Consider the following 24,951-nt stretch of genomic DNA (forward strand, 5'->3'; position numbering starts at 1 on the left):
CAAATGGTATGAACCAACCCGGGGTTTCGTGTCCTCTTGGGGTTTGTTCCCAGCGTCATGTCTGTCAGGCACCGCCAAGGTCCAGATTCTTTCAGTTATTACTCAGTATTGCTTTGGAAACATTCAGATATATCCTGATTTGTTATCTACAAAAGCATACATTTTGTGGCTGAAGTTTGGATTTGACAAAGTAGATCTAAGAGCAATAGTCAGGGTCGCTTTTGACACAGTGGTGCCTGACAGTCTTTCAGAGGGTAAAATTTAACCCACGTGTAATATTATGCACACTGAATGCCGTGCTAGCAGAAGCTACAGGGTCCTGCCAGAGGTCGGATTGGAGCCGCAGTGGGATGACAGCGCCGCCCCGGTATTTATTTAACCAGAATCTCCTTTTTTTTATGTTAGTTGCTTAAAAAGAAAAACGCGCTCAGAGCTTTCTCCTAAAGCAGATGCCTGTTTACAGTAATAGTGTGTGTTTGCGGATTATCACAGGGCGCTGTTTTGAGTTGACGGCTTTGCAGCTAACCCCGGTTACAGAGATGCTTTCTGGATTCTGGCCCTCCTGAATCTGGTGAAAGCGATCGCCGGTTTTCTCTAGCATAATCCCGTTTTTGTTCTGATTTCAGGCTCCCCCGGCTGAATGACTGAGGCTGATCTGTAGCACTTCCTGTGGCTGTCATCCAGCAGGATTCGTGCCAGAGGAGCAAAAGTGGAAGATCCAGGTCCAGGATTCCCCTGAGGGCATGAGGACACTGAGCCAAAGAGGCTGTGAAAGCTCTCCCAGACTGTGAAATCCAAATAATGGCACTGGAACCTCCAACCTGAATGATTAGTAGCTTATTGCACAAGTATGAAGAGCTTATTAATTGTACTGGAAAGGCACTCTACAGTTCACTGGATCTTTTGAAAAACACTCCTGGAGCTACTTCCTCTTCGTTGAAGACACAACAAACAGATTCCCTGCCAGTAGACACAAACTTGTTTACTTTCTCCACGGATTCATTACCGGATTGTTTTGCAGCTTGAGATACTGTGCAAACATGACTTCAGAGTGGGGAGAGAAATCCACGGCGGAGCTCATGAGCAGGTACGTCTCCAAGGAGACGGGGTACGGCGTGCCCAAGGACGGCTGGCGCATCTGTCTGGCTCACGAGTTCAAGGAGAAGCGGAAGCCGTTCCAGGCGAAAGACGTCTCGCTCTCCAACATCTTGGAGCACGTCGGCCTGGGAATCAGGTGAGGTATTTTAAATCTGGCCCTGCAAGCAACACAACAAACAACATGGGCGCCATCCATCCATCCATCTATCCATCCATCCATCTATTCATCTATCCATCCATGCGTTCGCCGGTGCAATTTAACAGACACACATTTTAACACAGAGACCTTTGTGATAGTTCATGTTGAAGGAGTGAGGTTTCTGCTTGTTATTTAAATGGATCCCAACAAGGCGTGGCTTTTCTCCAGTTGCTGTGATTGCTCCCACAGTCCAAGGTATATTGGTGACTGTAAACAGCTCATAGATGAGGGAGTGAGCATGTATTTGCCTCTGATGATGGATTGATGGCCTTCATCAACCGTGAGCTCTGATCGGCTCCAGCACTGCGACCCTGAGTCGGATAAAGCCCTATTGAGTCTGGATTAACCCAAACAGCTGTTATCAAGCTTCTTTCTTACCTGCTGTGAGTAAAAAAAACATGTGCAAAAATGTTCTGCACGATGATAATAAATATTGTCTAGTGTGTGTTTCCTCTGGTGACGCCCATAGCATAGCAACCCTCCGCCGTTCAGCCCGTATTCATGTCACCCGGGGAGGCTTTAACTTAAAGTGTCACATTACTCAGAGCACACCTGAGAGCCGGCGGGAAGCCTGGAGTGAAAATACCCACGCTGCCATGTGACGCTGGTCCAGACAGACCAGCCAGGGTGTTAGAAAGGCTTGAGCTTCACTGTTTTCACCAGGAAATGAGCAGCTGCAGGGGTTTGTGTGTAGAAATCTTCCACCATGCTGTGTTCTGAGAGCATAACATCGCGGCGCTGCTGTGACACAGATCCAGGTTAACTCTGTAGATAAGTTACATCTCTGGTGTCCCACAATGAAGGCACTAAAGCCGGTTGATCATTCACTGTTGGGCAAACATGTCAAGAGTTCTTCACACCGTCTGACAACGTTCAGTTCCAAAGCTGAATGTCTGCCTCTAGAGAGAGAGAGAGAGAGAGAGAGAGAGAGAGAGAGAGAGAGAGAGAGAGAGAGAGAGAGAGAGAGAGAAAGCTAATCTAACACAGATCTGCTTTGTTTGTCGCCCAAACAGCCGGCTGATATCTGAGATGCAAAGTAGCTCAGTGTGTGGCAGCCGGCGGCTCCTCCACTCGGTTATTTAAATGGTGGCTCGACTGAGTGACTCAATAAGACAGACTTTATGGTCTAACACTGATTAATGAGAATTGAGTTCACAGGAAAGAGATAATAAGCCAAAGGATACAAAAAAGAGACAACAAAATAAGGCCTGTTTTGTTCTTTTGTCCATCTACTTCTGCAGTGTTTTCGCACATCTACACGACAGTGGAGTCAGAGTGTTTTCAAAAAGTTCACAATCAAAGCTGACCACACCTTCAGGTCCTTTTTTCTAAAATCTTCCTGAGAGGATCGCTCTGTGAAACAGGTTTGCTGTTAAAAGAAAAAGAGATGAATCCCATTGTGCAGCACACAGGTTAGATCAGGTCTGCTGCCTGCAGCTCTGCAGCCTCGTGTGACTCCCTGACGCTTCACAAAATCATTTGAAAATACACATTTTGATTACATTCTTATTTCATTTGCTGATTTTGTATTGACTAATTCACTTATGATCCCTCTAAAAGGGTTTTACAACACTTTACCATTTCTCAAAATGCTTGGTTAATCAAACACGGAGGCAGCTGCCATGCAGGACACCAGTCCATTCACTGGGAGCAATTTGAGGTGTAGTGTCTTGCTAAAGGACACGTCAGCGGATAGGGAATTGAACTTGCAATCTCCTGATTCGGCGACATCCCACTCAGGCTGAAAACAAATAAATAAAATAAACAGGTAAAACAGCTAAACCAGTTGGAATTGCCAAGAAAAGGGATAAAAGAGCTGTGACTACTCAAATAATAAAACTAATAAATAATAAAATACAGTAAAGACATTTAAACTAAAATGAATAAAATTGCAAGTGAAGAGGGTCTTTTTTAAGGGAAAGAGGAGAGAATAAAGGAAATAAATGGAAAGGGGAAAAGAATAAAAATGGAAAAAAAGGTATTATAGCTAAAACTGCTCTACCCACGAGGAAATGCACAGCAGCTATAAATAGTTAAATAGTGGGAAAATCTATTAAAAAAAAAAAAAAGAGGGAAGAAGTTCTAAAAATGGCTACAAGAGCTAAAAATGTATCTAAATTGTTCTATGACATCTTTTTTCTTCATGTTTCGTGACTCCAGACACATTTTATTTGGTAGTAAAGTGTGTGTGTTGGTCACGGAGGCCGCAGCTCTCTGGTTTAGCGTCACATTTCCGCAGCATTCCAGCCGCGCTGCCGATCAGCCAGATCCTGATGACAGTGCACGACCTGCTGTGTTTCCCTCGTCCCATTCACGCCGTCATGAATGGAGCTGCATTGTTGTGTCTCTGCTGTCGCCACCGCTGCTGCACAGGAAACGCTTTTCCTCTGCAGCCTCATGCCGCTGTGCCTGGCATCCTGTCCCCGACGCTGATCGCTGCAGTCGACCCAATCAATGGGCGAGGGACGGCCCGCTCTTGAAAATGCCATAGAACCAGTTTGAAACGGCGGCCGTCGTGTTTGTGAAGGGTGTGGTGGTTCTTCAGGTCGACCTATAAGCTTAACGCTCATTACGAGGCGGGTTTCTCACTGAGCTGCAGGTACGACGGCGCAGGAGGAAGCTGTCAATGAACCCTGCCACCTATCCAACGCTGCTGTGTCGCCGATCGTTTCAGTTCACGATCTGTGATTCTTTCAAGTGCATGCTGCTTGGAAAGAGACCTTCATCCTTTTCTTTGAACTACCTGAAAACAGGAAAGTCTATATTGAAACTCAAACGGCCTGAAACAGGTACATTAACCACATTTTCGGCTTATAAGCCACATGCAGCATCGTTTCATCTTTAACTTTTTAAACGTTTTCTCTTTCTAGCGTAACCTTTATTTTCACTGAGAGTTTGTGGCTTCAGACTCAACCTGAAGAGGTGGGCCTATAAACAAACCCGCACTGCAAACCGCTCTCGTGCGAGCGGTCGCTCCACCACGCTCACTTTGTCTCACAAGTACTTTCTTTATGCAGCTGCACAATTCCCTCTTTTCTTTCTGCGTGTGTGTGCATGTGTGTGTGCACACAGCCGCAGTCTGCTGGCCCGTTCAGAAACTGCTGGAGCTGCATTTCACAGAGTGGAGAAACATAAAGAGCCGTGGCTGAATGGGGCTGTTGATTGATCACACTCGTGCTGTTCCTGGTGAATCATAAACCTCCTCTGAGTTAAAACCGTTCCTCCATCGGCACGAGGCCAGCGTGTCTCTCGCACGCGTCCATATCTTTTCCTTCCCCGCATTCCTGACACGTTTGAGTCTCCGAGCGATAATCTGGACCGTGGTCTTGTGTTCACGCAGGTATCTGAAATGGTGGTACAGGAAGACCCGGGTGGAGAAGAAGGCTCCTTTCATCGACATGTTCTCTGCTCAGCCGTTACGCCAGATATACGGTGAGTCCCGGCAGAGGCAGCGTTCGGCGGGACGGTCCGCTCTGACCTGTGGATGTTTCTGACTCTGTGCTGGAACCTGCAGGCGTACCGCTTGGCGGTATTGGGGGAGGAACCATCACCCGGGGCTGGAGGGGGGAGTTCTGCAGATGGCAGCTCAACCCCGGGATGTACACCTACAAAACGGTCACAGCCAACCAGGTATAGAGGAGCAGCTCGTTTCACACTGAGACGACTCTTTTGTTGTTTTTGAACTATGTAAATAGTTCTGAACTGAAGGTTTGATTTCACTTTGATTGATCAAAGACTTTCAGTTCAAAGTACCCACAAGCCTATTGTGCTTCTCTTGGAAAGGGTGTGACTCTTCTGCTCCAGGAAAAAAAGACAACTTCCTCTTTCAGTGTTATTATTCGCATCGGTTTTGTTTACTTCATTTAAAGGTGCAGGAAACAGCTGAAGGCCACCGAGTCGGTTAAAGAGGAAAGATCCTCCCTAAGAGCTCAAACGGCACAAATAGCGTCTGAAACTCTCCATCAACACGTTGCTGTCCTCTCTCTCTCCTCCCAGTTCACGGTCTGCTTGCGGCGCGGCGGACAGACGGTTTACCAGCAGGTGCTTTCAGTGGAGCGCCCGCCCACACTGCAGGGCTGGAACTGGGGCTACTGCGGGGAGTACGCCTTCTATCACGCCCTGTACCCCCGAGCCTGGACCGTCTACCACCTGCCGGGGCAGAACGTCACTCTGACCTGCAGACAGGTCTCCCCCGTCATCCCCCACGACTACCAGGTGCCCGGCAGGCGAGCGGCCATCAGGTCGTTCTAATTACACCACAGAATTCTTCAGTCCAGAAGGTTGATAACGCTTTGCTTCTTTCAGGACTCCAGCCTCCCGGTGGCGGTGTTCGTGTGGGACATCGAGAACAGGAACGACTACGCTCTGGACGTCTCCATAATGTTTACAGTGGTTAATGGGTCGGGACAGAAAGACGACAAGAGCGGCGGGCACTGGAACGAGCCCTTCCACCTGGAGAAGGAGGGCGAGGCGGTGTCGGGGGTCTTGCTGCACCACTGCACCGCGGTGAACCCCTACACCCTGTGCATCGCCGCCCGAGAGCAGGTTCGGTCCGGAAGTCGGGTCAGGGAATGGATTTCTAAGTTTGAAATGTGAGGGTGTTGACTGAGTGTGTGTGTGTGTGCGCGCGCTTTTCACCAGGCTGACAGGGAGATCAGTCACCAGACGGCGTTCGCTCCAAAGGGGACCTGCAGCGGGCTGTGGAGCGACCTCCTCACCGACGGACGGCTGGACTCACCGACAGGTTCGTGGCCACTAGATATCACTGTACGACAACAGAATGCTGCTACAGTACCGCAAAAACGAAAACAAATACACACAACAGAATCTAAATGAATTAACTGGCGTGATGACGTCTCCTGGAAGTTGCAGCCGTTTCAGGACTTGTGCGTTCGTGGCTAAGCATCGAGCATTGCTGAACTTGTCCATATCCACCAGGCGAGAGGCGCAGTGAACAGACCGCAGACCGAAACTCACATTACTGCTCAGCAGGCGGGGAGGGAAGGTTCCAGCCCAGCGACTCGGCCTGTCGGTTCCTGCTTTTAGGGATTATACAAACAGATCTAAAACAATTTGAGGCAATAAGCAAACACAATTACAACCCTTTAAACCTACTGACCTTAGTGTTCATGATTAAGGTTGTAAAAGCTGAGAAGTCCAGAGGTTACGCACAGCCTGGTTTGCTCAACCTTGACATAATTAGCCTGCTTGTCTACAGATAACAGTGTACTCCTGTGCTTGCGGTCTCGTATTGTGTGATTTTTATGAGGATTTTTCCCAGTAAATTATTATGTGGAGCAACACTGCTACATTAATAAAGCATTGCTGTTTTATTTCTCCACTCCTCCTGCAGGATCCAGCCCGCCGACGCCGAAGGGAGAAAAGGTGGCGGCGGCGCTGGCCGTGGGCTGCCCGGTCGCAGCTCACGGCCACGGTAGCCTGGAGTTCTGCCTCTGCTGGGACATGCCCACCATCACCTTCGGCTCTCGGGAGAGGGAGCACAGCAGGTACGAGGAGACGCAGCGGAGGAGAAAGCAGTCGCTTCAGCTGAAATTAATCGAGTCTGCGTCTCTCTTCTCTTTGCAGGAGATACACTCGATACTTTGGGACCAAAGGCGACGCCTCGCCCTCGCTCAGTCACTATGCACTGACACACTACAGACAGTGGGAGAGGAGCATCGACGACTGGCAGCGGCCCGTCCTGCAGGACAGGTGCTGCACGGCTCTCAGACTTATTTATTCTGCAGGTTCGCACAGCCGTCCTCATGAATCCCGCCTGTCCCAGTTCTCTCCCCTCTTGGTACAAGTCGGCGCTGTTCAACGAGTTATACTTCGTGGCGGACGGAGGGACGGTGTGGACGGAACTCCACCCGGACGCCGACGTCAGCGGCGGTCTGCGCAGCGAGAACGGCGGTCTGCCCGCTCAGCCGGCCGTCATCAAGGAGTACGGCCGCTTCGCCTACCTCGAGGGTAGGCCATGACGCAGACGCTGAGGCCTTCAGTGTTTATCTTAAATATGTGTCTTGTCTCAGGCTAGTTCGAGTGAACAACCTTTCATTGGAACTGAGATCGCCTGATAATGTTATCATATCTTCAAACTAATCTGCATGTGCACTATTTGCATGTGTTTTTTTTTTGTGTGATGCATTTTCTGTCATATATTCGCATGTTTATTCAGTGAATTCTGAAGCACAACAGCCTATTAAGTGATTTTTTCTTATTTATGATATGCTCATAAACATCTTATTTTTAATTAAAAAATTCTCAAGCCTTCAGGGTTTAGCAGATCGATAACCCCCTTAACCCGTTTTCCAGGTCAGGAGTACAGGATGTACAACACGTACGACGTGCACTTCTACGCATCCTTTGCACTAATTATGCTCTGGCCCAAACTCGCCTTGAGTGTGCAGTACGACATTGGTGAGTGAAGTGATGAGTGACGTCTTGATGCCGTATAATGAATGCAAACCAGGGTTCATTCACTTCATTTGAAATGTTTCTGTCACAGTTACTGGTTCTATACAGGCTGAAAGTTTTGACATCTGTTGCTCTTAAGGAGAAAATAAATCCAGCTCTAAAAGAGTACATTTTTACAGACATTGATAGTTTTGCATGTTGATTGGTTTCAGCTGGTACTGTGGTTCGGGAAGACCTAACGGAGAGGCTCAATCTGATGAGTGGCCGTTATTCTCCATTCAAGACCAAAAACGTGGTGCCCCATGACATTGGAGATCCAGGTAAGGGAACGACAATCATTACTTTTTTTTTTTTTTACATTGTGCCATTTTTTTTCAAGCAACATATCACAAACCGTTTCTCCAGATGATGAGCCGTGGCTGAGGCTGAATGCCTATCTCATCCACGACACTGCTGACTGGAAGGATCTGAACCTGAAGTTCGTGCTGCAGGTCTACAGGGACTTCCATCTTACCCAAGACAGTCAGTACCTGCAAGACATGTGGCCTATTTGTAAGGTAAAACAGATGAAACTGTCCAAAATGCACTGAATTCAAGACCTGAACGTGTTGGGATATAAAAGTCGTCACCTCGTCGATGTGCTTCTTCAGGCGGTGATGACGTCTGAGATGAAGTTTGACCTGGACGGGGACGGCCTCATCGAGAACTCTGGATATGCTGACCAGACCTATGATGGCTGGACAGTGACTGGACCAAGGTGAGAGTTCAGAGACGGAGAATGATGTTCAAAAGAATTCTCTGTACACAGAAAGTACAAGAACTTCGATACGAGCTGGTATTACTACGTCGATTCTCTTCATAAGCTCTACATAACTTTTAAAATGTGTCACTTGCAGTGCGTACTGTGGTGGACTCTGGCTGGCGTCCTTGTGTGTGATGTGTAAAATGGCCAAACTGGTCAACAGTGAGGAGGATTACCAGCATTACAGAGACATCCTGGACAGAGGCAGTGCTGCTTTTGATAAGCTGCTGTGGAACGGTAACTTCAGACATTTCTTCAGGCTGTACAAAAACAACCGTCACTGAATTTGTCTGTTTTGACAGTTATTTTTTGTTTTTATTGCTCTCTGCTGTTTTCAGGGAAGTACTACAACTACGACAGCAGTGGGAGAAACCTTTCGAACAGCGTCATGTCGGACCAGTGTGCCGGCCACTGGTTCCTGAGGGCTTCAGGACTGGGAGAGGGAGAGTTCCAGGCAAGTGGCTGAAACAGAAGGAGCGGTTCCAGTACAGACCTTACCATTATAGTGTGTAATTACTCTTCTGTTGTTAAGGACAGAGCAATTATCTATTTTGTTTGAGTTGAGGTTACGTATTTACCTCTGATAAGCTGGAATGTTAATTATTAACTTGGTTGCTTCTGCACAAAACAGCTGCTCGTCCCTGGGTGGGCTCGAACCACCAACCTTTCGGTTAACAGCCGAAAGCGCTAACCGATTGCGCCACAGAGACTTGTAAATTATCAGGATGCGGCTTTCTTTTTCCGCACACACTAAACCCACTGAGGTCTATCTACTTATGGAAATGTATTATTAATTCATAAGAAATGCCTTCAGAATAAGAGCAAAGATCTGAGTTTCAGGGTCTCAGCAGGGCTTTCTGTCTACCGGCAGGCTTTCCCAAAAGAAAAGATCCAAGGTGCGCTGAAGTCCATCTTCGACTTGAACGTGATGAGCTTCGCCGGAGGCCAGATGGGGGCGGTCAACGGCATGCGGCCTGAAGGGGTGCCCGACCGCTCCAGCGTCCAGTCGGACGAGGTGTGGATCGGAGTGGTGTATGGCCTGGCGGCCACCATGATCCACGAGGTGAGTCTGCGCAGAAGACGGAAAGTCAGGAGGATCGCTCCGCGGCTGATCTGAAACCCGGTGTTCTTCTGCCCAGGGCATGCGGGAGGAGGGTCTGCGGACGGCAGAGGGCTGTTACCGCACGGTGTGGGAGAGGCTCGGCATGGCCTTCCAGACTCCCGAGGCTTACTGCGAGAAGGGCATCTTCCGCTCCCTGGCCTACATGCGGCCTCTGAGCATTTGGTCCATGCAGCTCGCCCTGGACGCTTCCCAGACAGATCAGACCACAGCATCCCAACCGGGAGGCACCTGAGTCATCAGATACGACGAACTGAGCGGAGCAGAAATTCCCTCTGAAAGTGACACTGCTTTCACCATCGCTCTGCTGTGACGACAACCTGGAGAACTCTCGCTTGAATCCTTTGCAGGCCTCAAAATTTATTTCAAACGGTTCGTTTAGTTGTTTCAGGCGAGAAGTCAGAGCTTTAGTTTTTTTTTGCACAGCTCTGAAATGGTGAAGCTTTTTTTTAAGTTGACATTTGTCAAGAGACTGAATCTTGGTGCAGGCAGGTCTGTAAATATCAGCCTCATGTTTGATCAAGACACTACATTTCACAGCAACTTGGCGTTGACCACATATACAATGTTTTTAACTTTCTTGATTTGAATTTGAATGCTGTACTAAATTATGTAATGAATGACAGGAATTTCAATCCATTTTTTTTTAAACATATAGCGTTGGTGCCTTGTTGCATGTTGGCCTGAATCTACAATGTATAAAAGTAGGGGCAACATTTACACTGTTTTATAGGATCCAATACTCTTGACAATCACTCTGAATAAATGAACGAGTAAAATAAAACTCTTGGTTTGTTGTGTGGTTTGTTCAGTTTTTGCAGTTATGAGAAACAGTTGGTGACCCAAAGGTTGGTCCATCACCCAGAGGATGATATTCCTATTTGTTGGGGTCGCCTGTACCATGCAAATGCACTGAAAGAAACACAGAGGTCAGGGGGAAATTCACATATTGCCAGACGTCCACAGGCAATTCTAGTCCAATGCGAATAGAGGATATGAAACGTTTATTTCACAGTGGATCTATGAGCGCCAATATTTAAAGCTCCATAACTATAGGAGCTCAAGCATTATCCCCAGTTTCCAGGTCATAGAGACTATTGTGTGCAGAAAATCTTAAGTCACAGGTGTGTTGTCCATGTCTCTGTGGCGCAATCGGTTAGCGCGTTCGGCTGTTAACCGAAAGGTTGGTGGTTCGAGCCCACCCAGGGACGATTTTGTGCTGAAACTGCTGGCTGAATCATCACCACTGAAGCGGCGAAACATTGAACTTAGAAGAAAGCTGGATGGTTACACTGGAATCACTAGTAACTCGCTGAAATGTTGGTTGCAAGTCAGAGATACTTGTTCGTTACAATGTTGTAGATTAAAAAAAGCAGCACATACATCCATGAGCACTGTCTACTGGGTTAACACTGTTTACTCGTGCACAACAATTCAAGTTCAATAATGTCCAAGTCAGAGTTGCATCATGTTGCTGAGAGGAACAACGAGAACAGATCCAAAAGTCTTCTACAGCTGTTGCCTGATGTCGACCAACACAGCTTCAATGGAACCACGCAGTTCCCACCCAGGGATGCTCGATTTTGTGCTGAAACTTAACATTCAAGTTCATCAGCTGTAGGAACTCTAGGTTGGTGTCTGCATTAGCTCAAGTTTATCTTTCAAGAAATGTTTCTTCGGGGGCTTCCGGTTCCGGGTTAGCATGTGAAAGTAGCGTTATCTCGAGCTCCTGCGGCGATCATTCTTAGAATTCACTGTTTTTTTTCAAGATCCCCATCGGAGTGTGAACAGGACAGCCAGCAGCAGAATCTACTCACTCTGGAAAAATGTCAAAATCAAGCAAAGCGTCAAAAAAGACTGAACCGGACTCCTATCCGGAGGGCAACAGCGTTACGCTGGCTAGCATTGCTAACATGCTAGAGGAGCACAGAGCGAGTATCTCAGCCGACTTCAAAGCAACATTCGCTGCCCTGGAATCAAGATTTGACAAAATGCAGTTAACTATGACAGAACATTGTCAGCGAATGGACTCACTGGAATCCCACATCGAGCAACAAGATCAGCGAATCCAAGCTCTGGAGGAGAGGTGCGTGACGCTAACTAACAGCAACGCAAAGCTAATGGCTAAGGCTATGGATCTCGAGAGCCGTAGCCGCAGAAACAACATTAGGATAATCGGCCTACCAGAGTCAATCGAAGGAACCAGACCTACAAGCTTCTTCGCCGATCTCCTGGTTGAAGTATTCGGCAATCAGACCCTCCAGTCCTCTCCTGAATTAGACCGTGCACACAGGACGCTCATTGCTAAACCGCAACCCGGCTCACGGCCCAGACCGGTAATACTTCGCCTTCATCGCTATCAGATCAAAGAGCTGATCATCCGAGAAGCCCGCAAGAGACGAGGGAAACTCCAGTATCGTGGGTCATCAATCCAGATCTTTGAGGACTACACACCAGAAGTCGCTGAGGAACGAGCTAAGTACCGAGCAGTGATGTCCGACCTCTACAACCTCACTCTCCGGCCAGCTCTTCTCTTTCCAGCCCGCCTGCAGATCACGTTGGAGAACGGAGACAGAAAGAGGTTTTCATCCCTCGATGAAGCCACCGCTTTCGTGGCTAAATATCAGCGAGAGCCCAAATGAGATTAGTATACTGGCTAATGCATCAGGGGACAAGATGAACTAAGCTAACTCACAGCATGAGTTAATAGTTACTGGTGAGCACTACAACTGAGACTGGAGCAGATGAATTCTCATGCCCACAACTCTGCCAAAGAAGATTTTTTCTTTCCTTCTTTTTCTTTTTCTCGTTAGTTTATCATAAAGACTTAAAGACTGATGGGACAGTGTTGGGCGTAAATGTGCGTTCACATAATATTATTTATTTATTTAATTGCAGTGTTGTTGGGTCTACCTCGAATTAAGTTTAGAATATATCAATTTGCCTTAATTATCTATTTGGTCTATTTATTGTTGTCTGGTTATATGTTATATAACAGAGAGGCTCCGAAATTTACACATGGAAAGAGACTTTGCTCATAAATCCAGTTGATTCACCATTTCATTCATGGAATTCAAAGTCATCTTATCTTTCGCTGATACTGTTCAAGAGTTGTGAAAAATGTGTCCAAGGTCTTATCTACAGTGTTTGGGATTATCCTTGAATTAAGCCACGCCCCCTTCTGTGCATGTCTCTGTGGCGCAATCGGTTAGCGCGTTCGGCTGTTAACCGAAAGGTTGGTGGTTCGAGCCCACCCAGGGACGCTGGCTTTTGTGTTGAGGAGAGCACAGACAAATATGGAACTTATGAGCCAGCACAAATCAATAGGTGGCATCTGCCCCGCTGGCCCTCAAACTGTTGTTACAAACAACACGTTAACTGAGACAACATGACACAATAGCAAAGAAATTACAGACAATAGAACAAGCCACATGGTGCTCCAGCTAACCAGGCCAAGGGCAAACACAAAATGGCAGAAATTGCACTGCTCTGAACATAGTTGTTGTGTTCCAAGGGAAGTTGGAGTGTTAGCGGTGGGTTATTACTCAGCTCAATTTAATGTATAAAGCACTTTGAAACAACAATTATGGCAACCAAGTGCTGCACAGCAAATCAATAAAGCATGCTAAAACCTCATGCAAACCTTCTGTGGATCCTCCTAAACAACAAAATGTTTTTCAGTCTCAATCACCACTTAAAGGATCCTGCTGCAAAGGCAAAATTAAATGTTTGCACTGCTCATTCAACAGCAAAGAGCCTTAATGCATTGTGTGCCAATGCAAACAACAGCGGGGCTTGTTTGTATTACCTTAACAGGTACACCAGAGGTCAGCCATAAGACTTTTACGTAGCTATTAGCGCATGTCTCCAGATAGAGGTTATGCCATGGTTAAACATCTGCTCGAGGAACACTTCAGTAATGAGCATAAGATCACAGCAGCATACATGAAGAAAGTTCTCAGCTGGCCAGTAGTAAAACCTGAAGATGTGAAATCTCAAGCATATGAATTATTCCTGCATGAATGTTGCAATGCCATGGAGGATTTGAAATACATGAGGGAACTTTCGAATATGAGAACAGTGATTCTGACACTCACATACAAACTGAGAGAAAAGTGGAGAACTGCATGTGCGATACTGGAACGTCGCAAAAGCAGGGCTCAATTCATTGACATTGTTGCATTCATTGAACAGCAAGTCAGAAGTGTCTGATCCAGTCTTTGGGGATATTCAGAGTTCACAGCCTGCTACAGGAATCAGAAATATGAGCAAGAAGAAACCTCAGCCAAATCCAAGATTTAAAGGGGGTAGCTTTGCAACCACCATTACCACCACTGGAACCCCTTCTGCTGAAATGTAGAGAAAGAAACACAGGTCAGAAAGCAAGTCGCAAATTCCCAGATGTCCACAGGTAATTCTAATCCAGTGTGAATAGGCGACATGAAACGCTTCTTTCACAGTGGATTTATGATCACCAATATTTAAGATCTTAGGAGCACAGGTGAGTCCCTCAGTCTGGTGTTCACAGGATCTGTTATGTGTGAAAAACAAATTAAGCTAAACTACTCATGTATAGGTCTCTGTGGCGCAATCGGTTAGCGCGTTCGGCTGTTAACCGAAAGGTTGGTGGTTCGAGCCCACCCAGGGACGTGAGGTTTTGTGCTGAAACTCCTGGCTTAATCATTAACATTAAGGCAGAGATCAGCGTGGTCCGAAGCGCAGTACAGGCCATGGTACCTGCAGCCAAACTACAAGTGGAGCAGCCCACTGCGATTAAACCCGGAGCAGGCAGCACATGCCACAAGGACTTCAGTTGTTGATCCACCACCAGTGATGAAGAACAAGATGAGAATCAGCAATTCAACCCAGCTGTGAAGGATATCTAGTTTTTTTTTTTTGTGTTTTGTCTCTAACAAGTTTCACAATAAGGCATTACATATGATAGATAAATGGTACTGCAGATAACTTTAATACAACTGAAAACATTGCAAAATATACGAGGGGGTACCCAAAAGAAACCGGAATTTGGTCATAAAATACTAATAATAATGAGTTTCGACTTCTGGCTGTCAGATGTGCTACAGGTAAGCCTCATGCATATTTGTGAAAAATCTGAGATCCCAGCGTGACACTAACATCTGTCATGTGCTATTTATAGTAACAGAGTGCAGCTGCGCTCTGCGATTTTTCCAAAATGGTGACATTGCTAGAGCAGCATGCGAACATTAAATTCTGCTTTTTGCTGGGAGAAACAGCAGCAGAAACACTCACCTTGTTGCAGCAAGCCTACAAGGATGATGCTCTGGGGAAGACTCAGGTCCATGAGTGTTTCGGGTGGTTTAAGAAGGGCCAGATGTCGGTGCGTCAGGTCCGCTCAGCCATGAAAACAATGCTGAGCTGCTTTTTCGCTGTCCAGGGTATCGTCCACAGCGAGTTTGTCCCTCCAGGTCAAACTGTAAACCAGGACTACTACATCGAAGTCCTAAGACGGCTCCGTGAGGATGTGAGGAGGAAGCGGCCCGCGTAGTGGCGGAGTGGAGCCGGTTGATCCACCATGACAGTGCGCCAGCGGACACGGCGCTGCGCGTCACGCAGTTCCTGGCGAAGAATGAGATGAATCTCCTCTCCCATCCGCCTTATTCGCCAGATGTAGCCTCGAGTGACTTTTTCTTGTTCCCCAAGTTGAAGAAGGAGCTGAAGGGACAGCGGTGTGCAGATGTGGAGGAGGTGACAGACAAATCGCAGCCGGCCCTGAATGGCACAATTACGCACGGGTGTCACGACACATTCGTGAAGTGGGAGACACGGCTGGAGCGCTGCATTTATGCGGATGGAGATTATTTTGAAGGCGACGGTGATGTTTTATTTTGAAATGTAAGAAATATAAAGTTACAACCAAATTCCGGTTTCGTTTGGGTACGCCCTCGTAAAGAGAACATTTTTAATATTATTGTCATCACACTTGTTCCACAGGTCTTCTTGTATTTTGGAGAGCGTCCCCATTCTAAGGGGGAAAAGAATGCAGCGCGTTATCCGACACTGGCAGAGCTGGCAAGGTCCCTACTGTGTATTCCAGCCACATCAACACCATCAGAGCGTTTGTTTTTGGCTGCAGGTAACATTGTTTCAAAGAAGAGGGCAAGCCTCAGCCCTGAGCATGTTGATATGCTCACCTTTCTTCACTGCAATAAAGTGCTCTTTTAAAGGATTTGCACACACACACCAGGAGACAGACAGATAATGAAGTGACGCCCTTGCCGTAATTCTTTGCATATATTGCATTCACAACAGAAATGTGTGGAAATATTCATGCACAGACTCGTTCTGGTTCAAATGTTTCTGCCTCCTATATGCCACAATACATGCCCAGACCTGCCAACCTTGGCAACATTTTTAGAGTACCACTTGCTGGAACAGTTGTCGACGGGGGGGGGGGGTGTGTCTCGCTGTCAAATACAAGTTTTCATTTGTTTAATGATGCAGATTTAATAACAGATGTTTTTCTGATACACATTAGATTGTGGCTTACCTTGCACGTTGTCCCCAGAAAACAGCTTCAAAATGCTACTACGTGTCCTTTAACTGAGCATTTTGTGGTGTGTGTGTGTGTGTGTGCGCGCACGTTCGTTCCAATGCTAAAACCTTTGATACAACGGTCAATACGGTGTTTCAATTTAACTGGTTTCCTTGTTACCTGGTGACCGACTTCCTTTAGCGCTTCCTGCTGCTGCTGCTAGTAGCCGCAGATGTTGAAATCAGACTCATTAAAGGTCGGACACGGCTTTTTGTCTGGTTTTTAACATCTATCAGCAACAAGGGACGTGAAAGAAACCCAGTCGCCAGTTAATAGGTGATCAGTTATTCCAAAACACCGGCTCCTCTCCAGTTTCGCGACACTTCTCCTCCGTTAGTTAGCTGCTGCGTTCAGGTGACTGGAGCTGCTGCGGAAAAGTGAAACTCGGTCGTTCACGCAAAAGTAGCGGTGACAGCTGGACTCAGGAGACACTCAGGAGACACGTGAAGGAAGCGTGGACCATTAGCACAAAGGAACGGCTCTCAAACAGCTGTGAACCGGCTCTCGTCGTTCACTTAAAAGAGCCGTTCAAACGAACGTCGCAGCACTACGAGGGTAGCACATGTGATTCCTCCCGGTTCCATAGCTGCGGCGCACCAGACTAATTTACCGGTATTTTTTTCCGTGTGACAAATACAATGTGTGCTGTGACTGTGTGACAACACACCGAAATGCGTGACACTTCAGAGCCCTGCTGCTGCATCGAGTTGTCAGACATGACCACGTCCACTGTCCACATTTATAACAGCGCTCACATGTCTGCAGCTTTTTGCGTAGTTTAATGAGGCGGAGCGTACCAGCGTATTTTGATGTGAAATTGCGTACCTGCTACGCAAAATGCATACAGGTTGGCAGGTCTGCATGCCAAAGGGGAAGACTGGTAAAATGAAATTGCACAAAACAGAGGCAATGTTTGGACTTTTTTGGGTTTTATCAATGCCTTACAACTTCAAAGAAAACACTAACTTGATTTTTTTTTTTTATAAATGTTTTATTCATGTTCAATTTATATTTATATTTTTCTAGTCACAGTACATAAGATGCAGTTGCTGTTTGCTGCTTTACACAATGTGCATTTAATAATAAAAACATTGTCTAAAAAAGGAAAGCAATTGTTCATTCATTATTAATTGAAATGTCTTATTTTTTAATGTATATTTCTATTTGCTCTTTAACTAAACAAAAATATGTTTTATCCGATTACTCGATTAATCGATGGAATTTTCCATAGGAAACTCGATTACTAAAATATTCGATAGCTGCAGGCCTAATACAAAGCGATCCACAATGAATCATCGTTTATAAGGGCCCTGGTTGAAGCAGATAATACATGTCATGCGCACAAACTTTCAGGTCTTTAGCTTTGCAGCCAGCAGTCCTCAGCGCCGAGCAGTGTGTTTTTATCTGCTGGATATCTGCTCAAAAAATGTTCCAACATCTCCATGATACGCTGCTCAAGGAGCGAGCACTTCCCCAGCCAGAGTACCGCCCCGCTGGCACATCCCGGTGTGAGCATAGGGGTGCCGCTCCGCCTGCCGATGTTTCGAATTAACTGGTGTCCGTGTTAACTTGCGGCCAACAGATGTTGAAATACTGGCTGAAACTTGTAGTGGTTCTAGTGAACGTGGGTTATCATGTAAACGTGGCCACTGAAAGATGTAATGGGACAATCATTTAACAGCTTCCACCGCGCATAGAGCAGTGTTCAGGGCTTCGCCATCTAGCACCTGCTGTCCCAGAACTGTGTAAAGGACCTTCTTGATATGCTGTACTAGGGCTGGATGATATATCAAGAATATTGTTTATACCGAGTTTTTTGTGCAAGTCGATAGAGGATTAGACAATATCGAGAAAAGCGATATAAGTATGTCCCTTCTCCCGCACCATCCTTTCCGGAAAGAAGCCCGCCCCTTTGCGCTCGTTGCAGTAGCAACGTAAACACACCATCATGGCGTCGGACTCTTTGTAACCTGAAGCACATTCACCAAGAGATACAGTAAGTGGCGGTATGCACCTAAGTTGTTGGTCGCCACCCGCCAAAGAAGAAGAAGAAGAAGAAGAAAAAGATGGCGTCGGACTCGAGAGAAGCTGTCGAAGAACAAAAGGAGCTTGTTACCAAAAAACGGACTAATGGATCAGTCATATGGCGGTGGTTTGGATTCAATGTTGGAGATGCTGAGCAGAAACGTGTTTTGCAGACAGTGCCGAAAATCTGTTCCAACAAAGTACTCCAGCACGACCAATTTGTATCATCATTTTGTTTGATTTGTTCCAAGAATTTGTTTACACAAAAACATTTGCACTGTTGGACATTTGCACAAGTTAATGTTTGAATTGCATTTAGGAGGAGAAGACATATTGTTTGATTTAAAAACGCTCTCCCTCAGTAGATAAAAGCTTTTGTTAAACAGCAAGCTGACCTGTTATTTTCGGTTAGTATCTTTTTGTTTTCTATTCATATTTTGGACTTTACATTATTTTTTTTAATGCTGACAGCCTGTGAAGACAGGTATTTATCTTAAAAGAATATTGTTTATTGAAATTGGTGCATTTATGCCCACGTTCTGCTATGGCTGAACAATAAAAGTGCCTTTGTCAGGAAAAGTGCCTTTGTGACATTTTTTACTTGTAGCTTTGACCAAGAACATCTTATTAACAACCCTTCATTAATTCATTGAAAACCATATTGAAATACATTGTATACTGAGATTCAGCTGAAAAATATCGAAATCTGACTTTTTGTCCATATCGTCCAGCCCTATGCTGTACCAATCACTCCCAAACTCCCCCATGTCCAGTGTCCAGAGTGTGCACCACTTCCAGGTGAACTACATGAGATGTTAAACATGTGAACAGAACACCATATAATTTTACAGTGTTTTTCCATCTTTTTTACTTGTATGGGGCCAAAGTAAATCCATACCCACTTCAGTAACTGGAGGAAGTTCCACAGTGATCCTGTCCGCAGGCAGATCTGCCATCTTTTGCTCTCTAGGTCTTTGTTTTTGCCACTTACACACCATACACTCTCTTGTGACTGCTCTGACAGCAGAATTTGCATGTGGTATCATGTAATGACGGCAAAGAGTCGACAGCTTGTGATTTCTGCCATCATGTCCAAACTTCTGATGGATACGGCACAGAATCAAGGTTGAAACACGGCTGGATTTTGGTAGAATGATGGTGTGTTTTGTGTCTTCAGGCAGAGTTGACCAGCTCAGCCTTCCACCAGCTTTCAAAACTCCATTCACTATATGAGAGTCAAATAGTTGATACTTGAACAAATGGCTTGTTTTTTTTTTGAGACTTTTTTTTAAACACTGCAATGTCCTCTGGATATGCCTGCCTCTCTGCACATAGCAGAAAATGGCCTTTTCTGCCCTCTTCAGGTCATTTACAGAGAGTCTGGATCTGTCTCTTGGCTGTGAACCAGCCTGACTTGACCTTGGGAAACAGTGGCAGCAACCTTTTTTTGTTCTTTCTGCGACAAAAGCAGCTTCTCAAGTTTCAAGATCCAGGCCACAGCTCTTCTGGGGTTGTTCCACTGTGAAAAGTAGTTCAGGAGTTTAATTGCGGGATTCTCCTTTTGATCTAGCATTATAGCACATACAGGGATTTCAGCTTTTACTTCTGAGTCATCATCACGAATTTCTTCCTTTTCAAATGCATTGCTGTTTCCTGGCCAGTTTGACAGTGGCTTGGACAGGAGTTGTGGTCCCTTGATCCATGCTTGAGAGCTAAGGAGAACGTCTGCTCCTACCCCATGTGATGCAGCATCAGCCGGATACAGCTTAGAACTAATGTGACGCTATAGTTCTACCTTTGACAGCTCCTGGATGATGGAGATCCTGTTTGCCACGTACATTTTGAATGTTTTGTTTTGTTTCCAATATACTGGAGAACAGTCACACTGTCTGTCCAGAAGACAGATTCCTTCACTTCCATTTCCATCTGTTTTCAGCATTCTGTCCATGCGAACACCGAAGACTGCTGCTGCAAGCTCCAGTCTGGGTACAGTGGTTTGCTTCAGCAGCGCCACTTTTGCCTTTCCCATCCAATTTATGGCCTTTTCCACAAAACATGAATGTATTATTCTGCTTTTGCTTTTGTTCCACTTCCATTTTAACTTTGGCTCACTCAGGGATGGTAGTAACAGTGGTGGCAAAATGGCTTCCTTTACCCTCCCTTTGCTGCACCTAAAGTTTGGCCCTTTTTAGGGTTGGGCGGTAATAAGGTAATAAGGTATACCGGCGGTGTCTTTCAAAAGCAACGGTATCAGTTTCAATACCGTCATTGAAAAAAATGGCAATGCACTTACATAGAAGATAAGGATTAAATATAAAATATAATTTATTCAATGCCTAAAATGATTCTTTGTCCAGCAGCACTTATATGTGGTTGAATTTTCAGTTTTACTTTCACAGTAGTTTAATTTTGGAGACTTTTGATGAAGTTTATGAACATGACGTCATCACGTGACAGTGCGAGCGTGAGAGAGAGCGCAAGAGACAGAGCGAGAGACAGAGAGAGAGAGAGAGCGAGAGCGGGAGAAAGATGGTGAGTCACACACCGAGTGACCTGGTCCCAAAGAAGAACAGGACTGCAGCGGACTGGCAATATTTCGGGTTCCAAGCTAACGAGAAGAGACAGCCGGTATACTGACGAGGCAATTTGTAAATTGTGCAATACGAAGCTGATTGAATTTAATTGATGTGTGCGTGGTGCATTCTGCGCAAAAAATGTTCTGGATGGTCAGTTTATTTAATTGTTTGACTGTTGTATTTAAAGCTTTTTAGAAGCTGCTCTTTTTTGTTATTTAAAGTTGTTCAGGTTGTGATTTTAATTTAATTGATATGTGCGCGGCGCATTCTGCGCAAAAACTGTTCTGGATGGTTATGCTAATTGTTTGTTGTATTTGCACTTTTCAAGCTGTTGCTAATAAAAGTTGTTAATATTTTGCACATTATGTTGTTGTTCTTTCGTTATTAGTGTTTAGTTTTCAGGTTCTGAATGGCGTAGGGACAAGCCAACAGTTTGGTGATGCTGTCTGAGCCTTGAGTTATAATTTTTTAATTAGTCACGGTAATACCAGATACCGGGGTAAAATGTGGAGACAGTATGACGGTATCAAAATTTGGATACCACCCAACTCCAGCCCTTTTGTCCACAGCCACAGGAATGTTAGCTTCACCAAGCACAGGATCAAGCACAGCAAGTGTTTTTCTCTCAATGAAGTGAAGAAGATCTTTAAAATTTGGCCTTCTGCATTCCATTTTGTGTATATCACAGACAGTAGTCCTCCAACTATCACGCTGCTTGAACGGCAGCTTAGACACAATCACTCATGTTCGATGTGTTCTCCAGCTCTCTGTATCGTCAATTTCAGACATGGTGTTGTAGTAGCTTTGCAGGAACAGCAAGGATTACCTCAATGCAGCACCATTTTCTGCCCAAACAGCTGTCATGTCTAGCTGTAATGTCTGTAAATGTGAATAAAACAGAGTGTTCACTTGTCCCATGCAAATGCACTGAAAGAAACACAAAGGTCAGGACGCCATTCACAAATTCCGAGATGTTCACAGGTAATTCTAGTCCAATGTGAATCGGGGATATGAAATATTTATTTCACAGCAGATCTATGAGCACCAATATTTAAAGCTTAATGATTTTAGGCGCACAGGTGATTTCCGTAGTGTAGTGTTCATAGGGTCGATTATGTGCGAAAAAGGTTAAGCCCCGCCCCTATCTGCCACATGTCTCTGTGGCGCAATCGGTTAGCGCGTTCGGCTGTTAACCGAAAGGTTGGTGGTTCGAGCCCACCCAGGGACGTGAGGTTTTGTGCTGAAACTCCTGGGTTAATCATTAACATTCAAGCAGAGAGCACAGAGAAATATGGAACTTCCAAACTGTATGTTTCAAACACAAGGCAACACCGCGACACAATGAACTCTGACTATGTTGGCGCTGTTAAGTGCACTGCAGCACAGCAAGCCCATGTCTTCATTATTCCTCAACAGTGAGAGAATATAATTATTTTTAAGGCCGCTTACAGTAAACTTCCTGGAAACATCCGAAAACAGGTTCTTAGAAAAAGAAGGAGGATATAGTTTTCGGTGGAAACATAACCTAAAGTCCACATAGCCGTGGACCGGAAAAAGTTATCACAAGGTTCTTGGTTTGCTGTCAGCACTGACATTTGGACCAGTAGTGGAGGTGGAGGTGGAGGTGAACCATATCTCAGCTTCACCGCACACTCTGTGTCACAGGAATGGACACTTGAGTCCATCTACCTCGAAACTGTGCTCTTCCCAGAGGACCACACTGCCAACAACATCACTGACCCCTAAATTCCACTGCGTGCGTGTCCACTCAGCTCCGCTCCGGTCCGACCGCTGCAGCAAATACGTTGCTATTTTAATGACTGTAGCTGATTCCACAGCCTGCGATTGGCTCCGACTGGGTCCACTCAGCTCCGCTCCGCTCCGTCAGTTCAAAATAGAGCCAAGGTCTATTTTTCTCTCCGGTCCAGTCCGTCCAGGTTTCCATACGCATAAATTTCCACGGTCCAGATCGCACCAAACAGGAAAGAGAACTCCAACAACCTCCGGCTTTATACAAAATAAAATCATTTTGTCTTTATTAAAAACTTTAAACTGTTTAAAGACGTTTTATTTGTCCTCACATTAATTTTCAGATATATCACGAATAGACATACCATACTGATTAAAATATACACTTTAAAAAGCGGGTAAACAAAAATTAAAACACACTTTCAAGTTTTATAAAACTTTTATACAAACTTATATTTTGCCCGTAATCAAGCTATAGTCAAACGTTTCTGAATGTTTACACAGCTGCATATATGGCCTATTTGTAGGCTGTTGTCCATAAATTTCATGTTTTCTACAAAATACATATTCAGGACCATGTATGCATTTTATTCTGAATGGCCTGAATGTCAACATCCTGTCGCACGAAATTCAGCGTCTTGAAGCACAGAAACCATGGATGAAGAGACGCTGATTTTGGAAGTGGAGAATCATAAAATTTTATATGACCCCAGTCATTCTTTCTACAAGGATGTACAGAGAAAATGCTAGTGTGGCCCAGATTGCTCAACAGAGAAAGCTCTGTCACCTCTGGTTTTGAGCCTGGCTTTAGGGACAACCAACCGGAGCTGGTCAGCTGACCTCAAGTCTCTGGTAGGCATGTAGGGCTGCAACATATCAGTCAGGTATGGGGGGCCCAAGGAGTGCAAACACTTAAAAGTGATTAATAAAACTTTAAATTCCACTCGGAAGCGGACAGGCGGTGCTCAGTTCACAGTTTATGTTGTAAGACTACTGTTCTCTTCTTTCCATAAAGGCCTCGGCGATGTAAAGCAAGAAAAGAGAAAAGACTGAACTGACTTGTTTTCCATATTTTATTAGGAACATCTAAACATCTAAATAAACATCTAAAAAAAAGTGGAAAAATTTGAAATGCTGTGTACAAAAAAAAAACTGAAAAATTATTTCTGTAAATATTGAACATAAATAAAAATAAATATATTGCACAAATGCAGTCTTTTTTTAGATTAAAGTGTAGTCTTCAACAGAACAGTTATTTTGAGGTATTGTGTTGTTGTGTGTTATCAGAGTTTCCCCTACATACACTTTACTTGGGCGGGCCGCCCAAGTAGATTGACACCCGCCCAAGAAGATGAATGGAAAAAAAAAAAAAAAAAAACGCGCGGTCTGTCTCTCACACTGGGTGTCAGGCTCGCGCACCCCCGTGTACTCTGATCTCTGGACACATAGCATGGAAGCATGCTAGTTTAGCCGCTACCGGCTACAGGCTAACAGCCTGCAGGCTGCAGATTAATGCTGGTCGACCGTCCCGGACAGTAAAACTTATAATCAGCTCGATTGGCTGATTTTTCCTGCAGAAGCTCCTCATGCTGTTTTATTGAGCAGGCTGTATGTTCTGGTGTTGTGTCTGTTTATATCACGCTGCATGTGCAGCTCCGAGTCCTGCTCCGTGTCTTCTCTATTTTGGAGTTGCTGTGTCAGAGTGACAGCGCCATCTGAAGGCCTGGCGGGTGAACTACATCGTTTTGAGTCCTTGTTATGTTGCGTGGATGTAGATATTTCCTGAAGCGATGCTTTATGGACAGGAAACTGAGAAGGAGATTTTAAACAAATAAGTTGGGCTCATTTGTAATTCAGGGACAGGTAGACGTCCAGCTGTGTTCCATTCTCAGCTGCTCATAACACCACATCACACTGGAAACATCTGGAACCTCGTAACATTAATAATTTTCTATAGTATTCCAGTCATCGGATTTTCCCTAAAGCCCACAGAGAAGACATTTACATTGCCAGCAGAGTTCTGTCGGATTTGGACATCTGTTGCTGTGAAAGTTAGGATACATAGATATGTTTTGTACCCTAATCTTGATAAATGTACTAGCATTTCAAGAAAATTGACCCCATTTAATGAGAAATAAAATAATAATAATGTTTGCACCACCTGAGCCCACAGTAAACTGTCATAAATTTAATCCAGTACAATAAAAAGCTGTGATTAAATGCCCCCCAAGTAGATAATTATCGTCCATTTATCGTTATCGAGGTGAACTGCTTAATATTATCGTGATATTGATTTCGCCCAGCTCTAGTAAGTGATTTAAACCATAATGCATAAGAGCACAATGTGAATAATTTCAGTTAATTTTCTTGTGCTCTTTTGCATTATGGTTA

At 45.2% G+C, this 24,951-nt stretch overlaps 1 protein-coding gene and 5 non-coding genes across 6 annotated transcripts; 5 read left to right on the plus strand and 1 right to left on the minus strand.

Annotated features, from left to right (window-relative positions):
- Positions 1-314: 314 nt before the first annotated feature.
- Positions 315-10,409, plus strand: gba2 (glucosidase, beta (bile acid) 2). The gene is made up of 18 exons (XM_030088476.1): positions 315-367; positions 627-1,234; positions 4,638-4,729; positions 4,812-4,927; positions 5,294-5,512; positions 5,603-5,842; positions 5,939-6,041; positions 6,651-6,804; positions 6,884-7,009; positions 7,083-7,267; positions 7,613-7,717; positions 7,927-8,034; positions 8,120-8,271; positions 8,365-8,471; positions 8,611-8,753; positions 8,855-8,970; positions 9,388-9,579; positions 9,656-10,409. Exons 2-18 carry the CDS (start codon positions 1,041-1,043, stop codon positions 9,869-9,871), a joined length of 2,568 nt encoding a protein of 855 aa, XP_029944336.1. The 5' UTR covers positions 315-367; positions 627-1,040; the 3' UTR covers positions 9,872-10,409.
- On the minus strand, positions 9,153-9,226 carry trnan-guu (transfer RNA asparagine (anticodon GUU)). Its single transcript has one exon. It is a non-coding gene; the product is annotated as a tRNA-Asn (tRNA).
- A 364-nt stretch (positions 10,410-10,773) lies between the features above and the next one.
- trnan-guu (transfer RNA asparagine (anticodon GUU)) lies at positions 10,774-10,847 on the plus strand. Its single transcript has one exon. It is a non-coding gene; the product is annotated as a tRNA-Asn (tRNA).
- A 1,978-nt stretch (positions 10,848-12,825) lies between these two features.
- On the plus strand, positions 12,826-12,899 carry trnan-guu (transfer RNA asparagine (anticodon GUU)). Its single transcript has one exon. It is a non-coding gene; the product is annotated as a tRNA-Asn (tRNA).
- A 1,313-nt stretch (positions 12,900-14,212) lies between these two features.
- Positions 14,213-14,286, plus strand: trnan-guu (transfer RNA asparagine (anticodon GUU)). The gene has a single exon. It is a non-coding gene; the product is annotated as a tRNA-Asn (tRNA).
- Positions 14,287-21,965: 7,679 nt separating this feature from the next.
- trnan-guu (transfer RNA asparagine (anticodon GUU)) lies at positions 21,966-22,039 on the plus strand. Its single transcript has one exon. It is a non-coding gene; the product is annotated as a tRNA-Asn (tRNA).
- The last annotated feature ends 2,912 nt before the right edge of the window (positions 22,040-24,951 follow it).

Source organism: Salarias fasciatus, chromosome 3 (assembly GCF_902148845.1).
Source record: "Salarias fasciatus chromosome 3, fSalaFa1.1, whole genome shotgun sequence".
Lineage (NCBI taxonomy): Eukaryota > Metazoa > Chordata > Actinopteri > Blenniiformes > Blenniidae > Salarias > Salarias fasciatus.